At 48.4% G+C, this 21,397-nt stretch overlaps 10 protein-coding genes across 10 annotated transcripts; 4 read left to right on the top strand and 6 right to left on the bottom strand.

Annotated features, from left to right (window-relative positions):
- Nucleotides 1-164: 164 nt before the first annotated feature.
- On the bottom strand, nucleotides 165-1,168 carry B0J16DRAFT_336465 (uncharacterized protein). Its single transcript, XM_046127225.1, has 2 exons — nucleotides 399-1,168; nucleotides 165-346 (listed from the first exon to the last, which is right to left on the bottom strand). Exons 1-2 carry the CDS (start codon nucleotides 1,090-1,092, stop codon nucleotides 273-275), a joined length of 768 nt encoding a protein of 255 aa, XP_045984028.1. The 5' UTR covers nucleotides 1,093-1,168; the 3' UTR covers nucleotides 165-272.
- A 567-nt stretch (nucleotides 1,169-1,735) lies between these two features.
- B0J16DRAFT_317785 (uncharacterized protein) lies at nucleotides 1,736-2,987 on the top strand (the record flags this gene model as incomplete). Its single annotated transcript, XM_046125388.1, has 4 exons — nucleotides 1,736-1,900; nucleotides 1,989-2,040; nucleotides 2,170-2,571; nucleotides 2,662-2,987. 4 exons carry the CDS (start codon nucleotides 1,736-1,738, stop codon nucleotides 2,985-2,987), a joined length of 945 nt encoding a protein of 314 aa, XP_045984027.1.
- Nucleotides 2,988-3,138: 151 nt separating this feature from the next.
- B0J16DRAFT_412611 (uncharacterized protein) lies at nucleotides 3,139-4,083 on the bottom strand (the record flags this gene model as incomplete). The annotated part of the gene is made up of 2 exons (XM_046133330.1): nucleotides 3,728-4,083; nucleotides 3,139-3,671 (listed from the first exon to the last, which is right to left on the bottom strand). The coding sequence occupies exons 1-2, from the start codon at nucleotides 3,996-3,998 to the stop codon at nucleotides 3,139-3,141; spliced, it is 804 nt and encodes a 267-aa protein (XP_045984026.1). The 5' UTR covers nucleotides 3,999-4,083.
- Nucleotides 4,084-4,416: 333 nt separating this feature from the next.
- Nucleotides 4,417-8,912, top strand: B0J16DRAFT_381995 (major facilitator superfamily domain-containing protein; the record flags this gene model as incomplete). Its single annotated transcript, XM_046131205.1, has 15 exons — nucleotides 4,417-4,545; nucleotides 4,592-4,654; nucleotides 4,713-5,078; nucleotides 5,129-5,170; nucleotides 5,221-5,601; nucleotides 5,651-5,692; nucleotides 5,746-5,905; nucleotides 5,961-6,116; nucleotides 6,168-6,436; nucleotides 6,858-7,056; nucleotides 7,104-7,554; nucleotides 7,609-8,146; nucleotides 8,203-8,640; nucleotides 8,714-8,800; nucleotides 8,850-8,912. 15 exons carry the CDS (start codon nucleotides 4,417-4,419, stop codon nucleotides 8,910-8,912), a joined length of 3,384 nt encoding a protein of 1,127 aa, XP_045984025.1.
- Nucleotides 8,913-9,069: 157 nt separating this feature from the next.
- On the top strand, nucleotides 9,070-11,354 carry B0J16DRAFT_88106 (uncharacterized protein). The gene is made up of 2 exons (XM_046134623.1): nucleotides 9,070-10,489; nucleotides 10,538-11,354. Exons 1-2 carry the CDS (start codon nucleotides 9,101-9,103, stop codon nucleotides 11,156-11,158), a joined length of 2,010 nt encoding a protein of 669 aa, XP_045984024.1. The 5' UTR covers nucleotides 9,070-9,100; the 3' UTR covers nucleotides 11,159-11,354.
- Nucleotides 11,355-11,471: 117 nt separating this feature from the next.
- Nucleotides 11,472-12,593, bottom strand: B0J16DRAFT_412608 (glycoside hydrolase superfamily; the record flags this gene model as incomplete). The annotated part of the gene is made up of 2 exons (XM_046133329.1): nucleotides 11,472-12,474; nucleotides 12,526-12,593. 2 exons carry the CDS (start codon nucleotides 12,591-12,593, stop codon nucleotides 11,472-11,474), a joined length of 1,071 nt encoding a protein of 356 aa, XP_045984023.1.
- A 952-nt stretch (nucleotides 12,594-13,545) lies between these two features.
- B0J16DRAFT_336458 (Mss4-like protein) lies at nucleotides 13,546-14,377 on the bottom strand. The gene is made up of 4 exons (XM_046127224.1): nucleotides 14,152-14,377; nucleotides 14,065-14,090; nucleotides 13,906-14,012; nucleotides 13,546-13,856 (listed from the first exon to the last, which is right to left on the bottom strand). Exons 1-4 carry the CDS (start codon nucleotides 14,235-14,237, stop codon nucleotides 13,683-13,685), a joined length of 393 nt encoding a protein of 130 aa, XP_045984022.1. The 5' UTR covers nucleotides 14,238-14,377; the 3' UTR covers nucleotides 13,546-13,682.
- Nucleotides 14,378-14,560: 183 nt separating this feature from the next.
- B0J16DRAFT_264402 (thiamine diphosphate-binding protein) lies at nucleotides 14,561-16,531 on the bottom strand (the record flags this gene model as incomplete). Its single annotated transcript, XM_046123355.1, has 6 exons — nucleotides 14,561-14,674; nucleotides 14,723-14,933; nucleotides 14,983-15,266; nucleotides 15,316-15,447; nucleotides 15,497-15,819; nucleotides 15,874-16,531. The coding sequence occupies 6 exons, from the start codon at nucleotides 16,529-16,531 to the stop codon at nucleotides 14,561-14,563; spliced, it is 1,722 nt and encodes a 573-aa protein (XP_045984021.1).
- A 422-nt stretch (nucleotides 16,532-16,953) lies between these two features.
- Nucleotides 16,954-19,736, bottom strand: B0J16DRAFT_301699 (glycoside hydrolase family 2 protein; the record flags this gene model as incomplete). The annotated part of the gene is made up of 1 exon (XM_046124613.1): nucleotides 16,954-19,736. The coding sequence occupies one exon, from the start codon at nucleotides 19,734-19,736 to the stop codon at nucleotides 17,103-17,105; it is 2,634 nt and encodes an 877-aa protein (XP_045984020.1). The 3' UTR covers nucleotides 16,954-17,102.
- A 157-nt stretch (nucleotides 19,737-19,893) lies between these two features.
- Nucleotides 19,894-21,107, top strand: B0J16DRAFT_396310 (Alpha/Beta hydrolase protein). The gene has a single exon (XM_046132262.1). The coding sequence runs from the start codon at nucleotides 20,010-20,012 to the stop codon at nucleotides 21,006-21,008; it is 999 nt and encodes a 332-aa protein (XP_045984019.1). The 5' UTR covers nucleotides 19,894-20,009; the 3' UTR covers nucleotides 21,009-21,107.
- Nucleotides 21,108-21,397: the final 290 nt, after the last annotated feature.

Here is a 21,397-nt window from a genome sequence, read left to right as displayed (position 1 = left end):
GCAAGCTCTTAATTTTGACGACGGTTTCAGGCATACTCTTACGGTGGAACGCCAGACTGTTAAAAGAAATGTACCAACGCTCCGAGAAGAACTCAGATGCGATGGTATGTTACAAACTTGGTCGCGCTGTACACGGTCCGACATGGACGCCACTGCGTGTATTTCTGATATATGTACTACTCAACTAGCATAGTAATGCGAATTTATTTACACGAATTTCTCTTCCGTCTTCATCCACAATTCATCGACCAAAATGCGACATTGTTTCAAGCTTAACAGGTGTTCTGGCCGTTACCCTGGAAGTTACCAGGCTGGTAAGCACCGGCAGCGTTACCAAGACACTCAGCTATAAACGGATTAGTACAGGACGTCAATTCTAGGACTGTGCTTTCACTTACCAACAGTGACGATCTTGAGGTTGTTCTGCTTGGCCCAGTTGAGCAACCAAGGAGTAAGAGTGTTGACAGTGCTGGCATAGGTCTCGTGCATGAGAGGAATGTGGCCATTGCCACCAGCACCAGCCTGCTGGAACTTCTGCTGGCTCTGCTGAGCAGACTGGCCGTTCCAGTCACCAGAGTCAACGTCGTTGGTGATGACCTTGTACCCGAGCTGGGCCATGGTAGGAAGGACGTTGCCACCAGTGGCAAGGTAAGGAGGACGCATGTAAGCGGGCTTCTTGCCAATGATGTTAACCATGGCCTGCTCAAACTTTTGCATCTCCTGCTTGAGCTGGTCGGTGCTCAGGCTGCCAAAGTTCTGGGGGTGGGTCCAGGTGTGACTGGCGACTTGGTGGCCGTTCTGGTAAGCCTTCTTGACGGCAGCAGCGCCGTTGTAAACACAGCCGTAAAGCTTGCCGGTCCAGAAGAATGTGCCCTTGGCGCCGGCCTTGTCGAGAGTGTCGATGAGTTGGTTGGTGTACTGGCCTGGGCCATCATCGTAAGCAAGGGCGAGAACACCGGGCTTGGAGCATTGGCGGATGACTTGGCCGGCCGCCTGGCGGTTGAAGATCTCAATGGGGTCCTCGATGGCGGTGGCGGCGACGTTGCCGACGACCAGGAGGGCGCTGAGAGCGGTGGCGATGAAAGACTTCATTTTGGGATATATACAGGTGAAGTGTTGAGAAACAAAGAGTGGATGGATTGCCAAGAAGGAAATGTTTGGTGCCAAGGTGACCTTATATATCTTGACCAAATTATCAAGGCCTGGCTATAGACCCAATCTAGATGTAACCAAAGTCATCGGAAGATCTTCTGAAACGGAACCATCCTTTCAGGCTAAAGTCGCAGACCCCTGTCCTTGCGGTCCTTGGCTCATTAAACATCAGCTGCACCCCAGTTTCTGGACGGTTATTTCCAACTCTTTCCTGATAACAGCCGAGAAGTTGGCCGGCATTAGTGCCATGTGGCACGATGCGGAGATGCAAGTTGGGTAGAGCACCATTTTGAGGAGTTGTTGGCTGTAAATGGATGATACGGGCATTGACGCTCCGGCATTGCGATGGACTCGGCTAAAGCGGGTCAATTCCGTTTATGAGAGGCTGTTTCAAAATCCGGAGATGAAAAACCCCGTTTGCCATTCGAGACCCGCTTCCATAGATCCACTATGAGAGCTTCCATTTGCTACGATAGTTTCATTGTTAAGATTGATAGCATTTAATATAGAGAAATTTATGCAAGCTATTTTCCCGGTGAAGTCGATGATCCCATGATCGGTTAATAAGCAAGCTGGACCGTAAATGGCAATTCTTGCTCTACAGAGATCATTTGCTAGTTTGCTCCACCTTTTGCTGCTGCCTACCCTAATGCTTAACTTTGAGGTTCTGAGCACAGCATCAAATGATCAGGATGGTGAGTCTTGCCTATCGATAACGGAGAGGCAAACTGGAAACATCCAGTCAGAAGTAAGTGGGCGCGAGGATGACATGCGTCTTGCGAGGTGGCGTTGACAAGGCGTTATTGTTCGTCCACATGTGCTGAACTAAGTCACAGATGAAATACTCGGCTCCAAGTCATATAAACTCTCCCTGCAAGAAACGCCCAGGTGCGTCGTTCCTTCTCCCCGAGTAAACAACATTTTCCACTGTGACATTTAGTCTACTCTGGCCATTTTGAACCACGCCGATCATGTCTCCTGGATCCTGGAGGAGTAATAACTATACTGGCATTATAGATGACTTTATGATAGTCCCCGCTGGAAGTTCCATTACTGGGAACGTCAGGCTGCCGACATACCAACCGTTGCAATCGGAAATCATAAATCCAGAAGGGACAGAGGTTGGGCCGAATTTCAGTCATCCTGGGTGGGTTGAATTATCTATCGAGGGTGTCTTGAAGACGTTGCAGGAGGAGTCCTTCCTTGCACGTCGCATTCTTTTTGAAGGTGCACGACTCAGGCAGCCCTTCTTTGCCTCTAGTTTAGTGAAGCTTACAAAAGATGCTCGCTCTATCGACATGGAATTAATTGAAATGGGTAAGGTCCTTGGCGACGGGTATAGTCTGATCCAAATCCGCTGGCAACGAGATGGCAAACAGAAGCTGGTAATCGAGGGGAAGCTTTTCCAGAATACTCTTGGTATGTACCTCGTTCCTTTCCTCCTGTCTTGACATATAGACAGTCCTATCTGGGAGCCTGTAGCATGTCTAACCTTGATGCAAACAACAGCTACAGCAAAGGAAAAACTCTACGAGTTTGAAAAGATCTTTCATGCCAAGGTACTTGGCAAACTAAAGGCGGTAGCATGGGACAGAAGAGTCGTTAGGTCTGAGGAGGTTGTCGACGTCATCAAATGCATGACCAAAGATATTTCAGAAATCTACGACAAGCTCGTCGCTGTTCATGACGAGGGAATTGAGGCTATACCGGCCGCACAGGTACAGGAAGAGGATGTAAAGGAAGAGGATGGAAAGGAAGAGGATGGAAAGGGAAGGCGTGTAAAGAGGTTGAGGCATCTATTTAGATTGAGAAACAAGTCCAAGACAGACATATAAAGTTAACGTAAATTTATTATAATAATGCTTGTTTTCCTTTGTTATGAACTGTATCGCATTATGCTGAAGCCTTAGACTCAAAGGGTTAACTCTTCACTGTGCAATTTTGCGATTGCATTCCTGCGCCCCGTTGTAGAGTCCATCGATCTCATTATCCCGAAACACCCACAAACACGACTAAAACCGCCGCATAAGTCGCCGTCGCAACCAACGTGTCTGTATTGCCCGCTTTGAAGAAGACAGATAGTGCCCCTGCAAATAATAGAACCGAAATGCTTGCCGTTACTAGACTCTTTACAACGGAAACCTCTGGTAGTCGCATGATCATCATGGGCACAATGAGCATCGCTCCGCCAAGAAACGCAACTAAGAATCTTGCGAGTCTATCTACAAACACAGATACTTGTTCAGGCGGTTCGTTCTCGAAATACTCGTCGATGCGATTGCGAAAGTCGTATCTGGTGTAGGTTACTGAGCGAGGGAGATAGCGCTTTAGAAGCTCCCGGAGGTTATCGGTAGGGAGGAGTGAAGGGTCGGCGAAGCGGTGAAATCTAAGGCTTTCGTCGGTGAACTGGTAGGATTCACCACCAAAGACGCGTTCAAGGTCGAGACGGCCGCGACGGGCTTGTGAACCGGTAATCGGGGTTAGACGCGCTAGGCATTCGTAGTCGCGGATCGCATTTGCTGGGAAGTTTGTATCAGAACAGATCTCTTAGGGATACGTCGGGGTGTAAATATACTGTAATCATGCAGCAACCTGGTTAGAGATTCAGTTTGCTGTGGTGTCGCAGCTTTTGTTGTCATGATCTCGTGTTTCAACTTTGCCAACTCATTCTGCAAGTTGAAGATGTTCATGAGCTGGATGTCTTGGAAGATGAGGAATCGGGGTTCCGGTCGCCTTTCATCGAATGTGTACTTGTATAGTCGTTCTCCCTGGGACTCGCTATGGTGGCTTTCACCTTGGTCGGTCTCACCATTACTGTCTTCAAGAATAGGCGGCTGTTGCTCCATATTGAATGCAGTGACCCCAAAAACGATGGGAAAGAGCCAAAGGGTAATGAACTATTTGCTTACTTACAGTCAGCTGGTTGCGGCCATGTTTACGGACGTATGTTCTTCCTAACACCGATCTGTATTCGGTCCCCCGCCTCTGACATGCCATGAAATGTCTCTGAAGGCTTCAGGTAATTGAGGCTTGACACGACACATGCAGCCAATCATGTTTCACCCTCGGCCGACGACAAAAAAGGCCGGCTAGCCAATCAACGTCAACCGTCGGCCGAGAACTGCATACCGTACTACTACTCATTGTAATATAAGAACAAACGGGTTTCTTTTACTATCTTGAACCTGTAATGAAATGTTTTTATTTTTTATCAAACTGATATATCTTGAACTGGATTTTTGCCAATTCTTTGAAACAACTACGATGGGACATCTTCAGACTCACGAAGCGACTCGTGATAACGCAGTGGCACAAGTCGATGCAGAAAAATACGTCAGGGATAATGCCAGTCAGGGAAGCGGCAAAAGCCCACGGGACCTCCATGGATGGAAGGTAAGTGGAAGAGAATGGTTAGCCTCATGTCACTGACCTTGCAAAGTGGGCACTATCTTACACGGCGATGCTCTCTACGACATTCCTGTTCGCACTCGACAATACTATCGTAAGCCAAAGTCACTTCACCCACTCAATTCACCAAGTCACTGATGCCAAATCAACAGGTTGCCGACATCCAACCCGCCATCATCCACGATCTCACCCAAATCGAACTTCTCCCCTGGGTCGGAACCGGTTTCGCCCTCGGCACAATGGTTGTTCTTCCCCTTAGCAAAGCATACGGTATCTTCTCCATCCGAAGCCTATATCTAGCCAACATCCTGCTCTTCGAAGTCGGAAGCGCCCTTTGCGGAGCTGCTCCGAATATGAATGCCATGATTCTGGGAAGGGTCATTGCTGGTGTTGGGGGTGCGGGTATGTACGCTGGGACATTGACATATGTTGCCGTGTGTACTAGCATGGAGGAGAGAGCGGCGTACATGGCGGGTAGTACGGTTGTCTGGGGTATCGGGACTGTTCTTGGGCCTGTGGTACGCCTGCAAAGATTCTTCTTGCAAAGAAAATGCTGACGTTTGTTTAGGTTGGTGGTGCTTTTGCTGAGAGTAGTGCTACTTGGCGATGGGTAAGTACTGCCATACTGACAATGATCTGTGACCACATTGACAAAGCCAGGGATTCTATATCAACCTCGTCGTCGGTGCACTCTTCTGCCCAGCATACCTATTCCTCTTTCCTCTTATCGATCCTCAACCAGGAAAGTCCCTGTCCGACAAGCTCAAGATGATGGATTGGCCTATGACCTTGACCTTCCTGTCCGGCTCAACCTTCCTGATAATGGCTATCTCCTTCGGAGGTACACTTTACAGTTGGCATTCTGGCGCCGAGATTGCTTTCTGGACTCTCTCTGGAACCCTTCTGGTTATTGCCGCTATCCTACTGAAATTTCACCCTGGAGTCTCTAAGGAGAATCAGTTGTGGCCTGCCCATTTCCTCCAGATACCTGTGGTGATGAACTTGCAGTTGCAGGTGTTTTTATCTGGAGGAATTATCTTGGTAGGAATCGGACCAGCTGCCAACTGAGAAGAATGCTGACTTTGTCTAGACCATTACTTACTACATTCCATTGTACTTTCAGTTCATTCGCGTGAGTTCTCTTTGGTTGCAAATAGACAATTGTGAAACTCACACGTTCAACAGGGCGATGGACCTCTTGACGCTGGAGTACGGCTGCTCCCGCTGGTCATCTCAATGATCGTCGCCACCATCGTTTCGGGCTTGATGCTCCCCAAAACACCGTGCTTCTCGCCCTGGTATATTGGAGGCAGCGTCTTGGTGTTGGTTGGTACTGCACTGATGTGTACTCTTGATTCCCATCACATGAACGCCGAAAACATAGCTGATGCCAGTTGTAGATACCATTGACGAGAACACGAACAATGCCAATATTTACGGATACAGTATCATGATAGGGTTCGGTGCGGGCTGCTACGTGGTAATTGGCTTCACAATTCTGCAGTCACTCGTACCAGTTCAAGAAATCTCTAACGCGGTAGCGGTCATGACAATTGGTAAGATGTTCATATGGTACATCAGATGAATGAGAAGCTAAAATTGTTCAGCGCAAAACTTTGGGATGGTCCTTTTCCTTTCACTTTGTGGCACTATCTTCCAGAACACCGCCATTGCAGAAGTCGGGAAAGCCCTCCCAGATCTACCGAAGGATCAAGTTTCGGAACTCATCGCCGGAACAAGCAGTCACGCGTTTCAATCCTTGTCTCAGCGTGAGAAGTCTATTGTTGTCACGAGTATCACTGCAGCTATTCGATGTGTCTGGTTGCTTTTCATGGTTGCTGCGGCTGTTAGCTTTGTCTTCTCACTTCCTCTTGTCGTAGGTCAAAAACCCACAAATATGCCATCTTTTGTAATCGATCTAATTTAGCATCACTAGAGAGTTCGCTTGGGAGGGAAGTAGCTTGGATGTTCATAAGGTGGGTAGAGGATATGCAGGAAGGGAAGTCTGGCCTAGACTTTGAGAATTTGGGTGGGAGTAGGATAGGCGAACAAAGAGTATATTTAGGAAGGGTAGTTGACCGGGACATCACGCGAGTTATCGCTGCAGATGACCAGTAGTGAACGAGTTATTGATTGTCTAGAAATTGGAGAATTACAGACCCCCTCCAGTAAAACGCTTGCCAACCATATCATCACGTGAGATAAGCGTGCCAATCACCAACTTGCATGAGCAAACTGCCGCCACACGTCTCTCCCTTACACTTACACCATTGTCGTCCACATACTTCCTCGGCTAGACCACTTTCAACACTCACATCATGGGATCTAGAAGAACGAGGCAAGCATGCGTGACTTGCAGAGATCGAAAGGTCAAATGTGACCGCGCTCAACCATATTGTAGTCGATGCGTGCGTCTCAATGAGCGATGCAGCTACGACACGTTTCCAGCTAGTACGAACTTGAGTAGGCAGGTTCAAGACCTACAAACAAGACTAGGTATGTATGATGTGTAATTAGATGGTATGAAGACTGAAATGTTACAGAGAGAGCTGAAGCTCAATTGGGCACAAGAAGCCAGGATGCTACGCCGTTGGGAGCAGACACGGGACTGCCATTGCTGATGCCATTACCTCGAACCAGTACTGATAGTAGCGTACTACCCTCTGAGCCTAAGACAGCTATCATCCAACAAGAAGTGGCCTATTTGGGTGAAGGCACCACTTTTGGGGATGTAGATCTTGGCTTTGATCAACTGCTTGACCTTGACTCGGTAGATAAGTTGCGTTGGGATGCTCCCAATGAAGCTCTGTTGCAGTCCGTCGCTCACATTGACCCGAGCATCTTGACAGCTACCTGGCCATCTGATCCGTTGCTTGACATACCGCAAACGATGCCTTGGGCTGGTATAACGACGCAATCTGTTCAAGGCCCCGCACTGCCACCAAGTCACCCAACCCACCCAGAGGCGTCACTGGAGCAAATGCTTCCTGAGTTGTATGTGATGTGAGCTGTCCCATTATTACCAGCCTGAAGTCTAATAATTGGCAGGTATCACTATTTCTTCAAATACGTCTATAACTCCATGCCTATCATTTCCGAAGCCCGCTTTCTATCTGAACTGTCAACAAACCCTACCTCAAAGTCAATCTCCGCTCTAAAATACTCCATCGCGTTACTCAGCGCAGCCATTTCAAGCCAGTATCAACACCTACGTCAAGACTTGTATAGTCTGGTTCGCCGTCAGATCGAAGACTGTGAGATGGACCCTGATACGACTGTTTTCTCAAATTTGAATGTTTTTCAAACACTTTTGTTCATGGTACGGTATGAGATCATGTCCAGTAATATTACTAGAGCGTGGATGACACTCGGACGTGCTATCAGACTCTCGAGCGTGTTGAGGTTGCATATGATAGACAGGTCGGAGAAACCTGACGATGCTGTACCTGGGCTGCACGTTTCTCTACCTGCTACTGACGATGAGTGTCTTTTGGAGGAGAGAAGGCGTTCTTTCTGGCTGCTCTTCGTCTGGGAAACTTATATCAAGACACGGACGGCCATGGAGTCCCACCTCGGGCCAATTTCTGTGAGTTACTTGACAGCTGTGAATCCCTCTTCGCGTCATATCTGACAGTACCCTAGTCATTCCATGTCAAGCTACCGTCTCCAGGTCGACTTGGTCCAAAGTTCAGTCCGGTGGATATGCCGTTTCTCATCGATGCCGAGAGGCTAATCACTGGCGTATCCCCATTTTGCGCATGCTTATTGATGGTCGATCTTGCCATGAAGTGTCTCAACAAAATCGAATACTCAAATGAAGGTCACACTGCTCTTGAAAGGTGCTTTCGGGAGAGAGTGCTTCTTATGCAGGAGATATTTGAGGACCAGACATTGTCGCAAGATCCAATTGCCTTGACAACAAAACTTAACATGAGTGCGATAATAATCATTCTATATGATAAGGCGCCCAAGAGTCAAGAGGCACCGGAATTGGTCATGAAAAGGATATCGCTGCATCAGGACAGTGCCAAATGCATTGCTGACATTCTAAAAGCAAGCTGGGAAACTCGTATGATGGAAGTGAGTCCACCATCCTCTATGTACCTTCGAAAAGGCTTTTAGCCTGCTAACCATTTTCCTCGCACTTTACCAGGGTAGCCCGTTTACACTTCAAGCGACGTTCCTTGCGTGGCCACTAGCTACAGCAATCAACACTCTCGCCGAGGCACTTCAGCCCTCGGTAGGTACAGGTTTTCTTGGCGATTTGGTGGAACTGTTTGTGATTCTAGATGAGCTGGAACAAGATGAAGGCTACTGGCATACATTCACACAAGACGCTCGGCAAAAATTAAGTGGTATAAATGGTGGAGTATGATAGACTGCGTATCCGTTCCCCACTTAGATGCATAGAGATTCAGAGTGAGTCAGCATCACCCCTTTGGGACAATTTTAGGCAGCATCTCACCGGGTGAGATATTTAACTTCAGAGTCCTCAGTTCCTGTATCCAAGTCTGAACTCACTGTATTTGATACTGTCACAATGTCGGGCTTTTTCGACTTATTACCATCAGAGCTACTCGACTGCGTGCTGGACAACCTGCCCACTGACGCAGTCATCAACCTTTGGAGAACGAACAAGTACATGTCCAATCGTATCAACAACCATCTGTTCGGCCACCCCGCTGCTCTGAACCATGCCAAGGGATGGGCGTGCAAGAAAGGCGACGTGGATGTTCTTCGTGCCGCTATAGCACGCGACGGCGAACCAAATTTTGTATCGGGAATAGAGCCCTACCGTCAGGTAAATTCCGGATCACATGCCAACAATTGGCCACGATTCCGAGTTGGACATGTGTCCACACTACGCATCGTGATAGAACGGAACCGTGCGAAAGCTTTGGATGCTTTGCTCGAAATGGGCGCTAGTTTCGAGCTTTTGGGAAACAAAGACAGGGTCAGGATTTCAAACCATCTTCTCAAAAGCATTGGTAGAAAGCCACCGGATATGCTAGAGGCGTTGACGAGGGCAAAACTCGGCCATTGGGTACTCAATACCAAAGGATCCATCTGGTCTTTTGGCGACTTTGTCCGTGCCGGTGCACCCGTCGGTGTACTGAGATCAATAGTTCAGAACCCGAACGAAATTACACTTCATAAGACGAGCTATGCGACTCCGCTATCTCCGCTATCATCGGCGATCGACCACGGCAAGAGCGATATCGTCAACATGCTGATGGAGAAGGGTGCTGATATCAACGGGGTAGTTGAAGAACAACCGCTTCAAACCACCTTTTATGTACCGTACTACAAAAATAAAATGACACGCATTAAGTATCGGCGACCGTGCCACATCCCTATCTTTGCAGCGGCAAAGTATATGGCAAGGTCTGGGTCTACAGAGATGCTAGATCTATGCTTACATCACGGGGTTGATATCAATCAAAAGTCCCCAGCCAGGGAATACCACTGGAAAACGATCGATCACTTTAACATCACCCCACTTATGGCATATCTGGAGGCCATCCCCAACTTCTCCGCCAAGACGGAACTTGACCCTATAGCTGGTATCGAATATTTCACCAGTCACGGTGCTGATATTCAGCGAAATGAATCTGTGGATCGATGGTACTTCGGGACTACCACATGGCTTAACGTCTCGTCGGAAGATCAGTGCCTTTCGTATTCTATGGTCGAGGTGCTACTTTACAAACGGGGTCTTGCTCAGCTGCAAGAACCGCAGTTCCTGGATACTATCAAATATCTGATAGCTCAAGGAAGCGGTATAAGCAGATCAGATACTATTGTTCTCAACTTGCCTTTTGACGCTATGAATAGGAGGTTCCCACCGCCTCAATGTCATATCGATCACCCGGATAATGTGCCAATGTGGCGGGATGTTGTGCAGCGACTATGGGACAGATTGGACGAGGTATGTCAACTGCCACGGTAAAATATCCTAAATGCTAACAGGGCTTAGGTGCATGGTCACAGCTACGCATGGATGCAGCACGGCCTCGAGCTAGAAGCAGAATCTAAGAATCTCATTGCTGCTGGGATAAGAACTCAAGACGATAGGGACAGATTACTGTACACTTCCTTCAACGCTTTCAACTGTCTCTACTTTCTACAGTACTACGTAAGCCTGCCTCGTCTGGTCCTACACCGCCAGATCGACCTTGGCGCAGATATCAACTCTGCTGTCGGAGATAAAGGCGAAACACTATTATTCAACCTTTGCGATCAAATCAACACCGCCTTCGTAACTGGCGAGACTGACGCCAGTGAATATGGCTACCGACATCCAAAGCATGCAGAAATCCTTCATACCAAGTTGCAAGAGTTTGTGCTGTCTCTGATCAACAAGGGAGCAGACCCAAGGATGCCAATCAATGATTGCACGTTGATCTATGATGACTGTACACCGTATCACGTCCTGAAGCGTTATACACACAATGCAACCTCGAAGAACCGGACCTTTTTGTTGAACCTGGCTTCGGAGATGGAGAAGACACGCGACGAATTTCTGGAAAACGGGTCTACACCAAGTGTCCTTGTTAAGAGAATGGACATTCTGGATCTTGCGCCGTCGGAGGGCTAGAAGGAGGATGCCATGTAATTTGGGGCAAAGAGTGAAGATGTCGGGAGGTGCGTGAGTGATGGATGCCAAAGCATTTAGCTTCAAAATCTGCGATTGTTCTTATGTTGATTTCATATGTATATTGGGGACTTACGCCTTGGAAAAGCTGAAAAGTAGTTTAAAAGAAAAAAAGACGAATGATAAAGGCTTTCTGGTGAATCTATGACTACCTCTATCATTCCAAGTGGATCACCGTCCAGAACTGTAAGATAAAACTGATATGTATTGCGATATAAAGCTATTTACATGAATGAAGCTATACACTAACGCTTATCTACTTCTGACCACGAATGGTGTTCAGGGAAGAAGTGTAAGAGGGCTTCTTCTGGTAGTTGTCGTTCCAGAGCAGAGCAGAACCCTCACCAGGGAAAGTACCAGGGACCCAAGAGTACTTGTCAGAGATACCCCAGACAGTAACACCAACACATCGCTTAACGTCCATGCAAGAACCAACCATGCGAGCATAAGCATCAGCGTTGGTCTGGAGCTTCTGCTGGGTAGCAGGAGTGTTCATGCGGATATCAAGCTCAGTGTAAGCAACGTCAACGTTGAGCTTGGTGAAGCTGTTGAGAACCTCGGCGAGCTTGGCGCGAGAAGGAGTAGGTGTGTTTTGAGTGGGGGTGCTCTCGCTGGTCATGTGAGCCTGGAGACCGACACCGTCAATGCGAAGACCGTAGGACTGGATCAGCTTGGTGATGCGAATAGCACCCTGGGTCTTGGCACCACCGTACTCGAGGTTGTAGTCGTTGTAGTAAAGCTTGGTGGTGGGGTCGGCAGCAAGAGCCATACGGAAAGCAATAGGAATGAACGCTTCACCAATGACACGGTAGAAGACGCTGTCACGGTAAGTTCCGTCCTCGTTGAGAGCCTCGTTGACGACATCCCAGTGCGTGCACTTGCCCTTATAACGGCCCATGACAGCATTGATGTGGTCGCGCATGACCGCCTGCAGGGTCTGGTTGTTCCAGTTGCCGTTGGCAACCCAACCGGGAAGCTGGCTGTGCCAAACAAGAGTGTGGCAACGGAGCTCCATGCCGCGAGAGGTAGCGGCGTTGGCGTGCTGGTCGGCGGGTCCCCAGTTGAATTGGCCGCGGTTAGGCTGGATGGCCTCCCACTTCATGGCGTTCTCGGGGGTGAGAGAGCCGAATTCGCCCTTGGTGTTGAGAACGGCGTTCTCTTGGCCGTCACTGCGGACGGTGACGGCTGTGCCGAAGTACTTCTTGCCAGCAGCCTTCATGGCGTTGTGGAGGCCAGCAGCTTGACGAGGTTCGACATCGCTGAAAAAGTCAGTAACTCTCTAGAATATAAAGTCATGTTTGAGAACTTACGGAACAGGGTTGGCAACAGCCAGACCGTTGAAAAGGGCCAAGGCCACGGGAAGGACACTGAAACGCATCTTTGCAACTGGAAGTATGAAGACCAAGACTTGCCTGCTAAGAAGAAAAGGATATTTCCTTGATGCGAAGCTGCATTATATATCATGACTCTCATGACTCCGTGGCAATTTCCCTGATACCCATCGGCTAAATTAAACATGTTCTAGTCGTTTCACATGTCGCTATACCCCAGACGCATAAATCTTGGGGATATGGACAGGGGTTATTAACCGGCTTGGCAGAATAACAAGTCATTCGATAAACAGCCTGTTCTGCCTGTTTATTTCCCCATGTTCCTTGCATGACCCCATCTATACGATAATAATCTGGAGCTGTCATGAGCCGAGGGCCCGGCCAAGTACCGCTTAAATCAACAGCCTAATAACCTTTCCCCGCAAACGTCTCTGTGAGGCCCGGAAGCTTGTATGTAGCAGTGCCTGGCGGTCAGTGCCGATCGGCGCGGAGGATGAAGCTCCGGTTGCCGAATTGGGACAAGTTCCGATCATGAAGTGTCGGTCTTGGGGACCGGGTAATATGATCACCAATTATTTACAAATAATACTACCACGGCAATACGGATATTACATAGTACATACTGATTCCAATAATGCGTTACGAATTTATTGAAAGAAGCGAGATATATTATTTATTGGCGACTTAATCAGGCTAATAGGTTGGAGGCGTCATCATATGACGGTTCAGCTGAGTACGCTTTTAGCCTTTGTCCTAGGTCGGCCGGAGAAAACCATAGACTATGGAGGATATGGGATAGATCCATAGGTGACGCCTGGTCGAATCAATCTTTATGATGTTGAAGGTCTTGTCATGGAGAAAAGTGGAATATGCCAAGGTCAGATTTGGTCAGGATCTCCAGGGTAGTTTCGTCAAAACCCAGAGTTTTAGCAGATGCAACGAAGTACAGAGGATTAACATTATGCGAGATGAGCTTCATTGAATTCATCAAAGCGACTAGCTAGCTAAGTGTAATAACATAACGAACTCTTAACCGGAGATTGACATGCTTTATGTTTACACTCTTGAACTCCAGTCAACGATCAGTTTGTGATTGTCATGTATTCCATTTCAACGTCATCTCTATTACCAAGATCTTACAACTGCTGAGCTCCATCAACAGGCTTCTGCCACTCGGGGCGTCTCTGCGTGAACGACTCAGCGGCAGGAGCAGCAATCTGATCAAACAAAGAAGCTTTGATAATCGCCTTTCCGGGATACTTGGGCGTGCGCGTAACCACAGGACTTCCACAGTCACCACAGAAGGAGCGCTAAAATCTGTCAGTTAGCCTATCTCATTCAAGAGGGAAACCTACGTACCTCGACTTTGTTGCCTGACTGTGCTGTTGCAGTGAACGTCTTCAATGTGCCATTCGAATCGGTGATTTTGGCCTTGTCTTCATCAACGACGTAGTTGGGCGCGAACACTTTCTTGGTCAGCTGATCAACTCGATAGTTGCCGGATGTAGTACTACATACATCCGCCTGCGCGCTGACAGTTTGAGCTGTGGAAACATACGTCAGTTTGAGTTGTCGGCACACCGATAGACCAGGGTAAGCACTAACCAAAAGCATGAGAGGGTGTCTTTCTGCAACTCAGGCGCCAACTCCACCTTGATACTCTCGCAGTTACAGTGGCCTTGATTCGACATGATAGATAGTTTAGAAACGGTTTTATGGAACGGAATTGAGGATTCAACGAAAATGAGGACAACTTCAAGTTTTTGAACGATCTCCTCATGGTCAGTGCTCTTTTGTTGTCGTCATCGATGGAACTCGGGTGGAGAACAACTGCCGGAGTTAGGGTTAAAGTTTCTTGCCATTCCCGAGCCGCTTCCTTCGAGAAGGATTCTAGATAAGGGATGTAGGATCATCGCTAGGGTATGAAAGGAAATATCGAATTACTAATCTGAAACGACTGGAACCAGCACTTCGTGTTTGACATCCTTGCTTCCATCTGCTACCATGACCCAGCTCAAGCACTATGCTCAGATTTCGCAGCCTTTGCTTTATTGAACTCATCAATCGCAGCACCCGTCTTGATGACAGCTGAGGGCGCATCGAGCGGCGGAAGAATGAGCTCCACCATCTACCACTCATTAGTGAAGCACTTAATACCCGAATCATCTGTACTTACCTCAAGGCAGCCCGCATTGCCAAAGGTAGGATCTTCCAAAAGCGCGGATAATTCACCGCACATCTTGATAGGCCCGTGATACTTGGACTCAAAAGCCGGTCCAAAGGTCTTTGCAAGAAGCGAATAGTCATAGATCGCAACTTCATTGTAGAAAGCTTCTTTGCCGTGAATAAGACGCTCAACGGTATATCCGCCATTGTTCAAAACAAATCTGATCCATGTTAGCCTCTCAATGTCAACGTGAAGAGGTGAGTGCTTACATGATCGGCTTCAGATCCCAGCGCAGCATATCCGCCAGAGCCTGGACAGTCAGATGCATACTCCCTTCACCCGTGACAAGGACAGGTCGTTTCCACTTCCCATTGCTCTCGACGATGGCTTGACCTACACCAACAATAGCACCTGTGGCATAACCGATGCTTCCGAAGACGGTTTGATTGAACATCATTACCCCACTAGGCAGTTGGGTGTCGCAGAGGCCGAAAGCGGATGTACCAGTTTCGCCTATGACGATGTCGCCTGATTTGAAGAAGGAGCCGAGGGCCTACAAATGTTAGGTATCATGGTATAAGGAAAGGTATTTTGGCACTTACTCCCCAGAGAAAGTCTTGTTTGAGGATGTCGTCAGGCTGGAAGGTGAACTTGGGGTAGGGGCTCCAATTGACTTCCTGTACCGCCTTGGCTATCGGGTTTGACGAGAGAGATTTGATCAAGCGATGAAGAAGCTGTAAAAAGTCAGTATCCATGTCCTTCATTTCTGAGTAGGGAACTCACATGTTTCATAGATACCTGATACTGCTTCTTCCCAATCGAGACAGAAAAGCGCTGCAGATCAACAATGGTTGCATCGTTGTTGACCACAGTTGTAAACTCGCCAGTGTTGAAGTCGGAAGGATAGTTGCCGATCCAAATAACCGCATCGAGACGTTCAAGAGCCATTTTGACTTCAGGCAAAGTACCAGCACCTGAATGAACACCTGCGAACTCGGGGATTGTTTCGTCTAGGCCTCCTTTGCCCATTGCAGTGGTGAAGGCTGGCAGCTTGGTAAGCTTGATGAGCTCGTGGGTTTCATCGAGTACTCCGTGTCGGACAGCGCCTGCGAACTATCGTTAGTGTCTGAGTCCTTGTCCAAATAGCTTTGGAAACTCACCTCCGTCAACGATGATGGCCGGATTCTCGGCACGTTCGATGACCTTCCTGATTTCATCGACGACCTTGTCCTCAAGTGTCGGATCATTTGGCTGCAGGTCAATCAGAATAGGGACGTCTAGCCCCTCAGCGTCAATCAGCTCATAAGCGATATCCACACTCAATCCGATATAAACAGGCCGACTCTCCCTCATCATAGTCGCCAAAACACGATCAATTTCCGACGCCGCAGTAGGAGCATAATCGATAACAACTGTATCGGCGGTAATGTTCTTCGCCATACTCTCATACATACCAAACCTCCCATCACCCAAACTATGATGCATAATCTTCTTGGCTCTCACAGCCTCAACAGCCGGGTAGCCCACGATATGGACAATGGGGACATATTCAGCATACTGCCCCGCCATGCCGCAGTACGCGGAGAGCTCGCCTGGTCCAAAGGTGGTGACGAAAGCACCTGCACCATTGACGCGAGCGTATCCGTCCGCTGCGTAGGAGGCAATCAGTTCATTTGGATTGCCTTTCCAGGAAAGTGAGTTGGTGGTTATGAGGTCTAGAAGGGCAAGCTCGTAGTCGCCTGGGACGCCGAAGACGGAACGGATGCCGAGTTCCTGGAGACGACGGAAGAGATAGTCGCCGACTTTGATTTGAGGCATGGTGGTGGGTTGTTGGTAGAAGGATAGTAGGAATAAGACTGAAGTGTAAATGTTTGAATGTTCTGGGGACTCATCCTTTGAAGGAGCGAAGACTGTCATTTATACTTAATGATTATCGTGTCGTTTCTTTCTTCTTCTGATAGCGTCGCGTTTCGGAACTGCGGCATTGCAGTCGAGGTTCGCCCGTGCAGACAATGGCATCATGGCGTTTTCACGATGTCATTATATCAGGAATCGAGGGCAAAGGGTAGAATAACTCGGCGTTGCCGTCTTTCATCGTCGTATGTAACGTCCAAAAGGGTTACATACAGGTCCTACCATTCCGCTCTCCCGGTTGAACGAGCCATGACTCGTCCAAGATAAGCATGCATTCAATGCAGTCAGCTTTGACTTTCCAATCACCACCAGTAAAAATGTCATTCCCCGGCATATTTCCGCTATATTGTTCCGTCATCTACGTAAATGGCTTTTCAGCCCTACCACGAGAATACCCCGCGCCAACCCCCAAATTCTTCGAAATACCGTCCTGCCCCCAAAACTGCCTCTGTTCTTTACTTGTGTTCAGAACCGTCTACAGCTCGAAACCAGGCTCTAGCTCCCAATCATATAAAAACCTAACAGTAACAGGCTCATCCGGAAACAAAACACCCCTTACTTTAACGTAAACCTCCTCACCAGGTACCAAATCGATAAAGTTATCATAAAACGTCGCATCGTAGCCACCCATGAAGTTGTTCGCTATAGCACCTCTGTACTTGCCGCTGACTACAACGCCTTTAACTGGTGCGTTTGTCTTGAGAATGACTCTGGAATTGTGACCCCACAGTTTGGTTGTGATTTTGAGGTTGGGACACGGGCGCATGTATTTCAGTGGTTCGGGCCAGCTTATCCATCGTGCTAGTTGTTGGTCGAGGAATATTTTGGCAGCTGGGTCGGTTAGATAACCTGCGACGACGGTTTTTCTGTGATTCGGGATTTCGACGCCCGCAAGGAGTTCGGTCGTCTGATTCGCCTTCAGCACGAACTCCTTCTTGTAGTCTTCCGCCAGTTCGACCTGCTTCCCGCTTTCAATATCGAAAGCCTTCAACTCGAGAACCACGGTACGATCCTCAAGTTCACCATTGACAGCCCACACATCCAACCTGCTCTTCTCATCAAGATACCCCGTCGTGATATACGGCGGCTTCTCAGTAACAACACGCTCCATGCCCAGCACAGTCTTGGCCAGAGCTCTCCTTGTGACGTAATACCCAGGTTTCGGTTTTTGATAGACATCAACAAGAGCCCAACTACTCCCAGGCCAAATGTCATTCATTTGCCAAACCAACGCACCGGCGCAGTACTCTTGGCCAGGTCCTCTGAACTCTCTTCGCCAAAGGTTATAAGCGTACGCTAACGCTTCTGCTTGGAGGAATTGCGAGCAGTAGACGAAATCCTTGAGGGGATTCATTCGGAAGCGGTAGTTTTCGCCCATATACATTGGGTACCGTCTGGCATGACCCGGGCCTTTGTCGTGTGCATCGAATGTTCGGGACTGTGAGTGTCGTTCTTTTGGATCAGTGATTGCTCGTTCAAGAGTTCTTAGACTCGGTGCTGACTCGAAACCGAACTCGGAAATAAACCGGGATTTGTATGCCTTGTAGTCTTGATATGGCGACAGCTTGCCGTGCCAAACATCCCAACAGTGGGTATCGCCAACGGTTGTATCGTTAGACTCTTTCCCACCGTACGGAGAGCTGATCCAATAGGGAACATCCGTCCCAGAAGCAGCAATGACGCCAGGTAGAGTCCTCTCATAAATCTCACGAGCCGGGAACGTGGTCTTGTCCCAAGGACCAGTCGTATCACTGTAATCAACATCCCAACAACGATCCTGATCAGCACACATATAATCCTCGTTGTTTCCGCACCAAAGCACAAGTGAAGCATGATGTCCCACGCGTTCAACCTGCTGTTCTGCCTCGTTCTTGACATTCGCGACAAAGTCTGGCGAGGCAGGGTAATTCCCACAAGCAAACAAGAAATCTTGCCATACTAGAATTCCTTCTCGGTCGGCAAAGTCGTAGAACGTGTCGTCCTCGACGATAGCGCCGCCCCAGACACGAACCATGGTTTGGTTGCCTTCCTTCATCAGACGAAACCAATTTTTGTATTTTATTTCAGTGACTCTTGGGAGCATGAAGTCAGCGGGAATCCAGCATGAGCCACCGGCGAAGAGACGGATGTTGTTGACTTCGAAGATGAAGGAAGTGCCTGGTTGGTCTTTGAGAGGCTCTTGTAGAAGGCGAAGACGTCGTATTCCAATGGTTTTGCTGACGGTGTGGCCTGGGATGGATGTTTTGATGGTGTACAGATGTTGCTCTCCGTACATGAATGGATACCATAGTTTCGGGTCGTCTACCTTGAGCTGGCATTCAAACGAGCCATCGGAAAATAATTCGACAAACGCAGCCATGACTTCCTCTTCGGTTGAGTTTTCTATCAATCGGATAGATACCTTTCCAATTGCATTCGGGTTTTCAACCTTGCCCTTCACAGTAATTTCCGCTGAAGACAGATCCTCTGCGACATTCTGGCTTACCAAGAACTTGGAAATGCGTGACTCATACACCTCGAGATAGATCGGCTTCCACGGTCCAGAGGTGTTTATCGCTGGACCCCAGTCCCAACCCCAGTGATATTGAGCCTTCCTAACGAAGAGTCTTTCTGGCCCTCCGAAGTTAACGGGACGACCTGTTGGAAGTCTCTTGTAACCAATTCTATCTAGCTCAGAGCGCGCATACGCTGGAGCAGATCTGAACCGCAATTCAAGAACAGAAGCATCTTCCTTACCACGCAGAATGTCGGTGACATCCACCCGACTGGCGATATGCATATTGTTACTGAACAGAATGTGCTTGTCGTTCAGATAAACATCCACAACAGTGTCCAGACCTTCGAAGACGAGAACTGCTCGCTCCGAGTCTCTGAGGGTGATTGGCTCGATCTTCTCGGTACGATAGGTCCAGTCTGCGTCGTTGACCCATAGACATTCCAACTCGTTGATGTCAATGTATGGATCCGGGACGAGTTTGTGATATAACAGGTCGATATGGGCTACCGTAGGAAACTGTGCGACTGGGTGGTAGGATGAGGCGGTGCCATTGTTCAAGTCGCTTGACTGTTTGAACTCCCAGTCTTGGTCAATGTCAATTCGTTGGACCATGTTGAAGAGTTGAATGATAGAACAATGCCAATGGATGTGTGGAAATTTTGAGGTATTCCCAAGATACCAAGCCCGGTTTTATAATGGACCAGCTGTTAGGTTACCCCTCTATTCTCTCAACCCCTCTCACGGCAGATTGCTTCCCCGCCATGGAATCCTTCGTCGATCATTATGGTGGTCGCAACACGTGATATGTAAGCAATACTATCATCTCGCCTCCAATAGAAGCATTCAACTCCCCCTTTGACTCATATCAATCCTTCCATACCCGCAATGACGAACGCTCTGGTCCGTGCGACGTTTTCCGCTTCCCTTCGAGTCACAACGACTAGGCCGGCATCTGGATTCGTAAATCCCTCCACAACGCAATGGAGACCTATATCAACAGCTGTTGGCGAAGCAATTGACTTACCCGATGGCAGACGCCTAGGCTATCATGAGTTCGGCGACCCAAATGGCTCGCCGTTGATCTACATCCACGGAAGTCCCGACTCGGGTGTCACACTATCTGGCTTCGAGGATACTCTGGCTAAACGGCTAGGTATTCGCTGGGTCGCCCCGGACCGACCAGGAATTGGCCACTCGACATTCTACCCGCAGCGACAAATCCTGGATTTCACAACAGACTTGAAAGCCCTGATAAATCATCTGAGCCTCAGCAGATATCATATCATCGGAACAAGTGGCGGCACTGGCTATACTCTTGCTTGCGCCCAAACACTGCCACGTGAGAATGTATTAGGAGTGGATATTTGCGCTGGTGCAGGGCCCTGGGAAGCAAGCCTCGCGGGTCAAAGCGCAACAATGCAGAAGATAATGATGGTCTGGAAAGACCAAAACGAGGAGTTTGTGGAGTACATGGAGAGCATATTTCTCGCTGCAGCGCAAGATCCAGACACAACCAAGATAAAGCAAGTCTGGACAGACCAGATCAAAGGCTTCGCATCAGCCGATCAAGAGGTTCTGAAAAAGCCAAGCGCTTTTCAATCGGCTGTTAGAGTTTTCAGACAGGTATATTCCCAGGGAGGAGCAGGGCATGGTCTGGAGATGAAGCTTAATACTCAGCCTTGGGGTTTCAGAGTGGAGGATATTGACTATGAGGGTGTTAGGTTATGGTATGGGTCTGATGATGAGAATACACCGCCGGAAATGGGACGATACATGGCGGAGAGGTTACCGGAGTCGGTTTATAAGGAGTATCCCGGGGAAACACATTACAGTCTTTGGAGAGAGGACTTGCTGGAAGAGTTTCTGAAGGATCTTATGGATTGAGAGTACGCCACCAATTGTACTGCTCGTGGGTTCGTTCAATCCCACAGACGTGGGGAAATTGAGTACTTCAGCCAAAATTAGCCCTCAAGTCAGATGTTGCAACCCGCTGAATTATCGTCATCTTCGGCATATCTTGTGCCTGATCGATACCCGGCGCCAAGCTTAAGCTTATAATGTCGCAATGCGTTAGTTAAGTAGATTTCAGGGATGTGAGTACTGAAGTGGAAGGTGACAAGGTACATACAAGGTCTTGGCTGTGATTGCAAGGATGACGATACGAGGCCTGGAACGGAGATTTAGACTATAACGGCAAATGGGAGTGACAATCCTTTATAAAGCGAGGAAGAACCGCGTATTCACAAGTATATAATTACAATCGTATCGCCATC

Source organism: Fusarium flagelliforme, assembly GCF_020744385.1.
Source record: "Fusarium flagelliforme strain FIESC 12 MPI-CAGE-AA-0113 chromosome Unknown B0J16scaffold_3, whole genome shotgun sequence".
Taxonomy (NCBI): Eukaryota; Fungi; Ascomycota; class Sordariomycetes; order Hypocreales; family Nectriaceae; genus Fusarium; species Fusarium flagelliforme.
Note: the sequence above shows the minus strand (reverse complement) of the source record. Positions and strands in the feature narration are given on the sequence as shown.

Excerpts from the sequence above, each read along its gene's own strand:
- B0J16DRAFT_396310 (XM_046132262.1), top strand. The coding sequence starts at position 20,010 with ATGACGAACGCTCTGGTCCGTGCGACGTTTTCCGCTTCCCTTCGAGTC.
- B0J16DRAFT_336465 (XM_046127225.1), bottom strand. The coding sequence starts at position 1,092 with ATGAAGTCTTTCATCGCCACCGCTCTCAGCGCCCTCCTGGTCGTCGGC. Across the intron at positions 347-398 it reads CCTCAAGATCGTCACTGTTG|CTGAGTGTCTTGGTAACGCT; the intron begins GTAAGTGAAAGC and ends ATCCGTTTATAG.
- B0J16DRAFT_336458 (XM_046127224.1), bottom strand. The coding sequence starts at position 14,237 with ATGTCGAATCAAGGCCACTGTAACTGCGAGAGTATCAAGGTGGAGTTG. Across the intron at positions 14,091-14,151 it reads GACACCCTCTCATGCTTTTG|CTCAAACTGTCAGCGCGCAG; the intron begins GTTAGTGCTTAC and ends ATGTTTCCACAG. Across the intron at positions 13,857-13,905 it reads AGTCAGGCAACAAAGTCGAG|CGCTCCTTCTGTGGTGACTG; the intron begins GTACGTAGGTTT and ends GACAGATTTTAG.
- B0J16DRAFT_88106 (XM_046134623.1), top strand. The coding sequence starts at position 9,101 with ATGTCGGGCTTTTTCGACTTATTACCATCAGAGCTACTCGACTGCGTG. Across the intron at positions 10,490-10,537 it reads TATGGGACAGATTGGACGAG|GTGCATGGTCACAGCTACGC; the intron begins GTATGTCAACTG and ends AACAGGGCTTAG.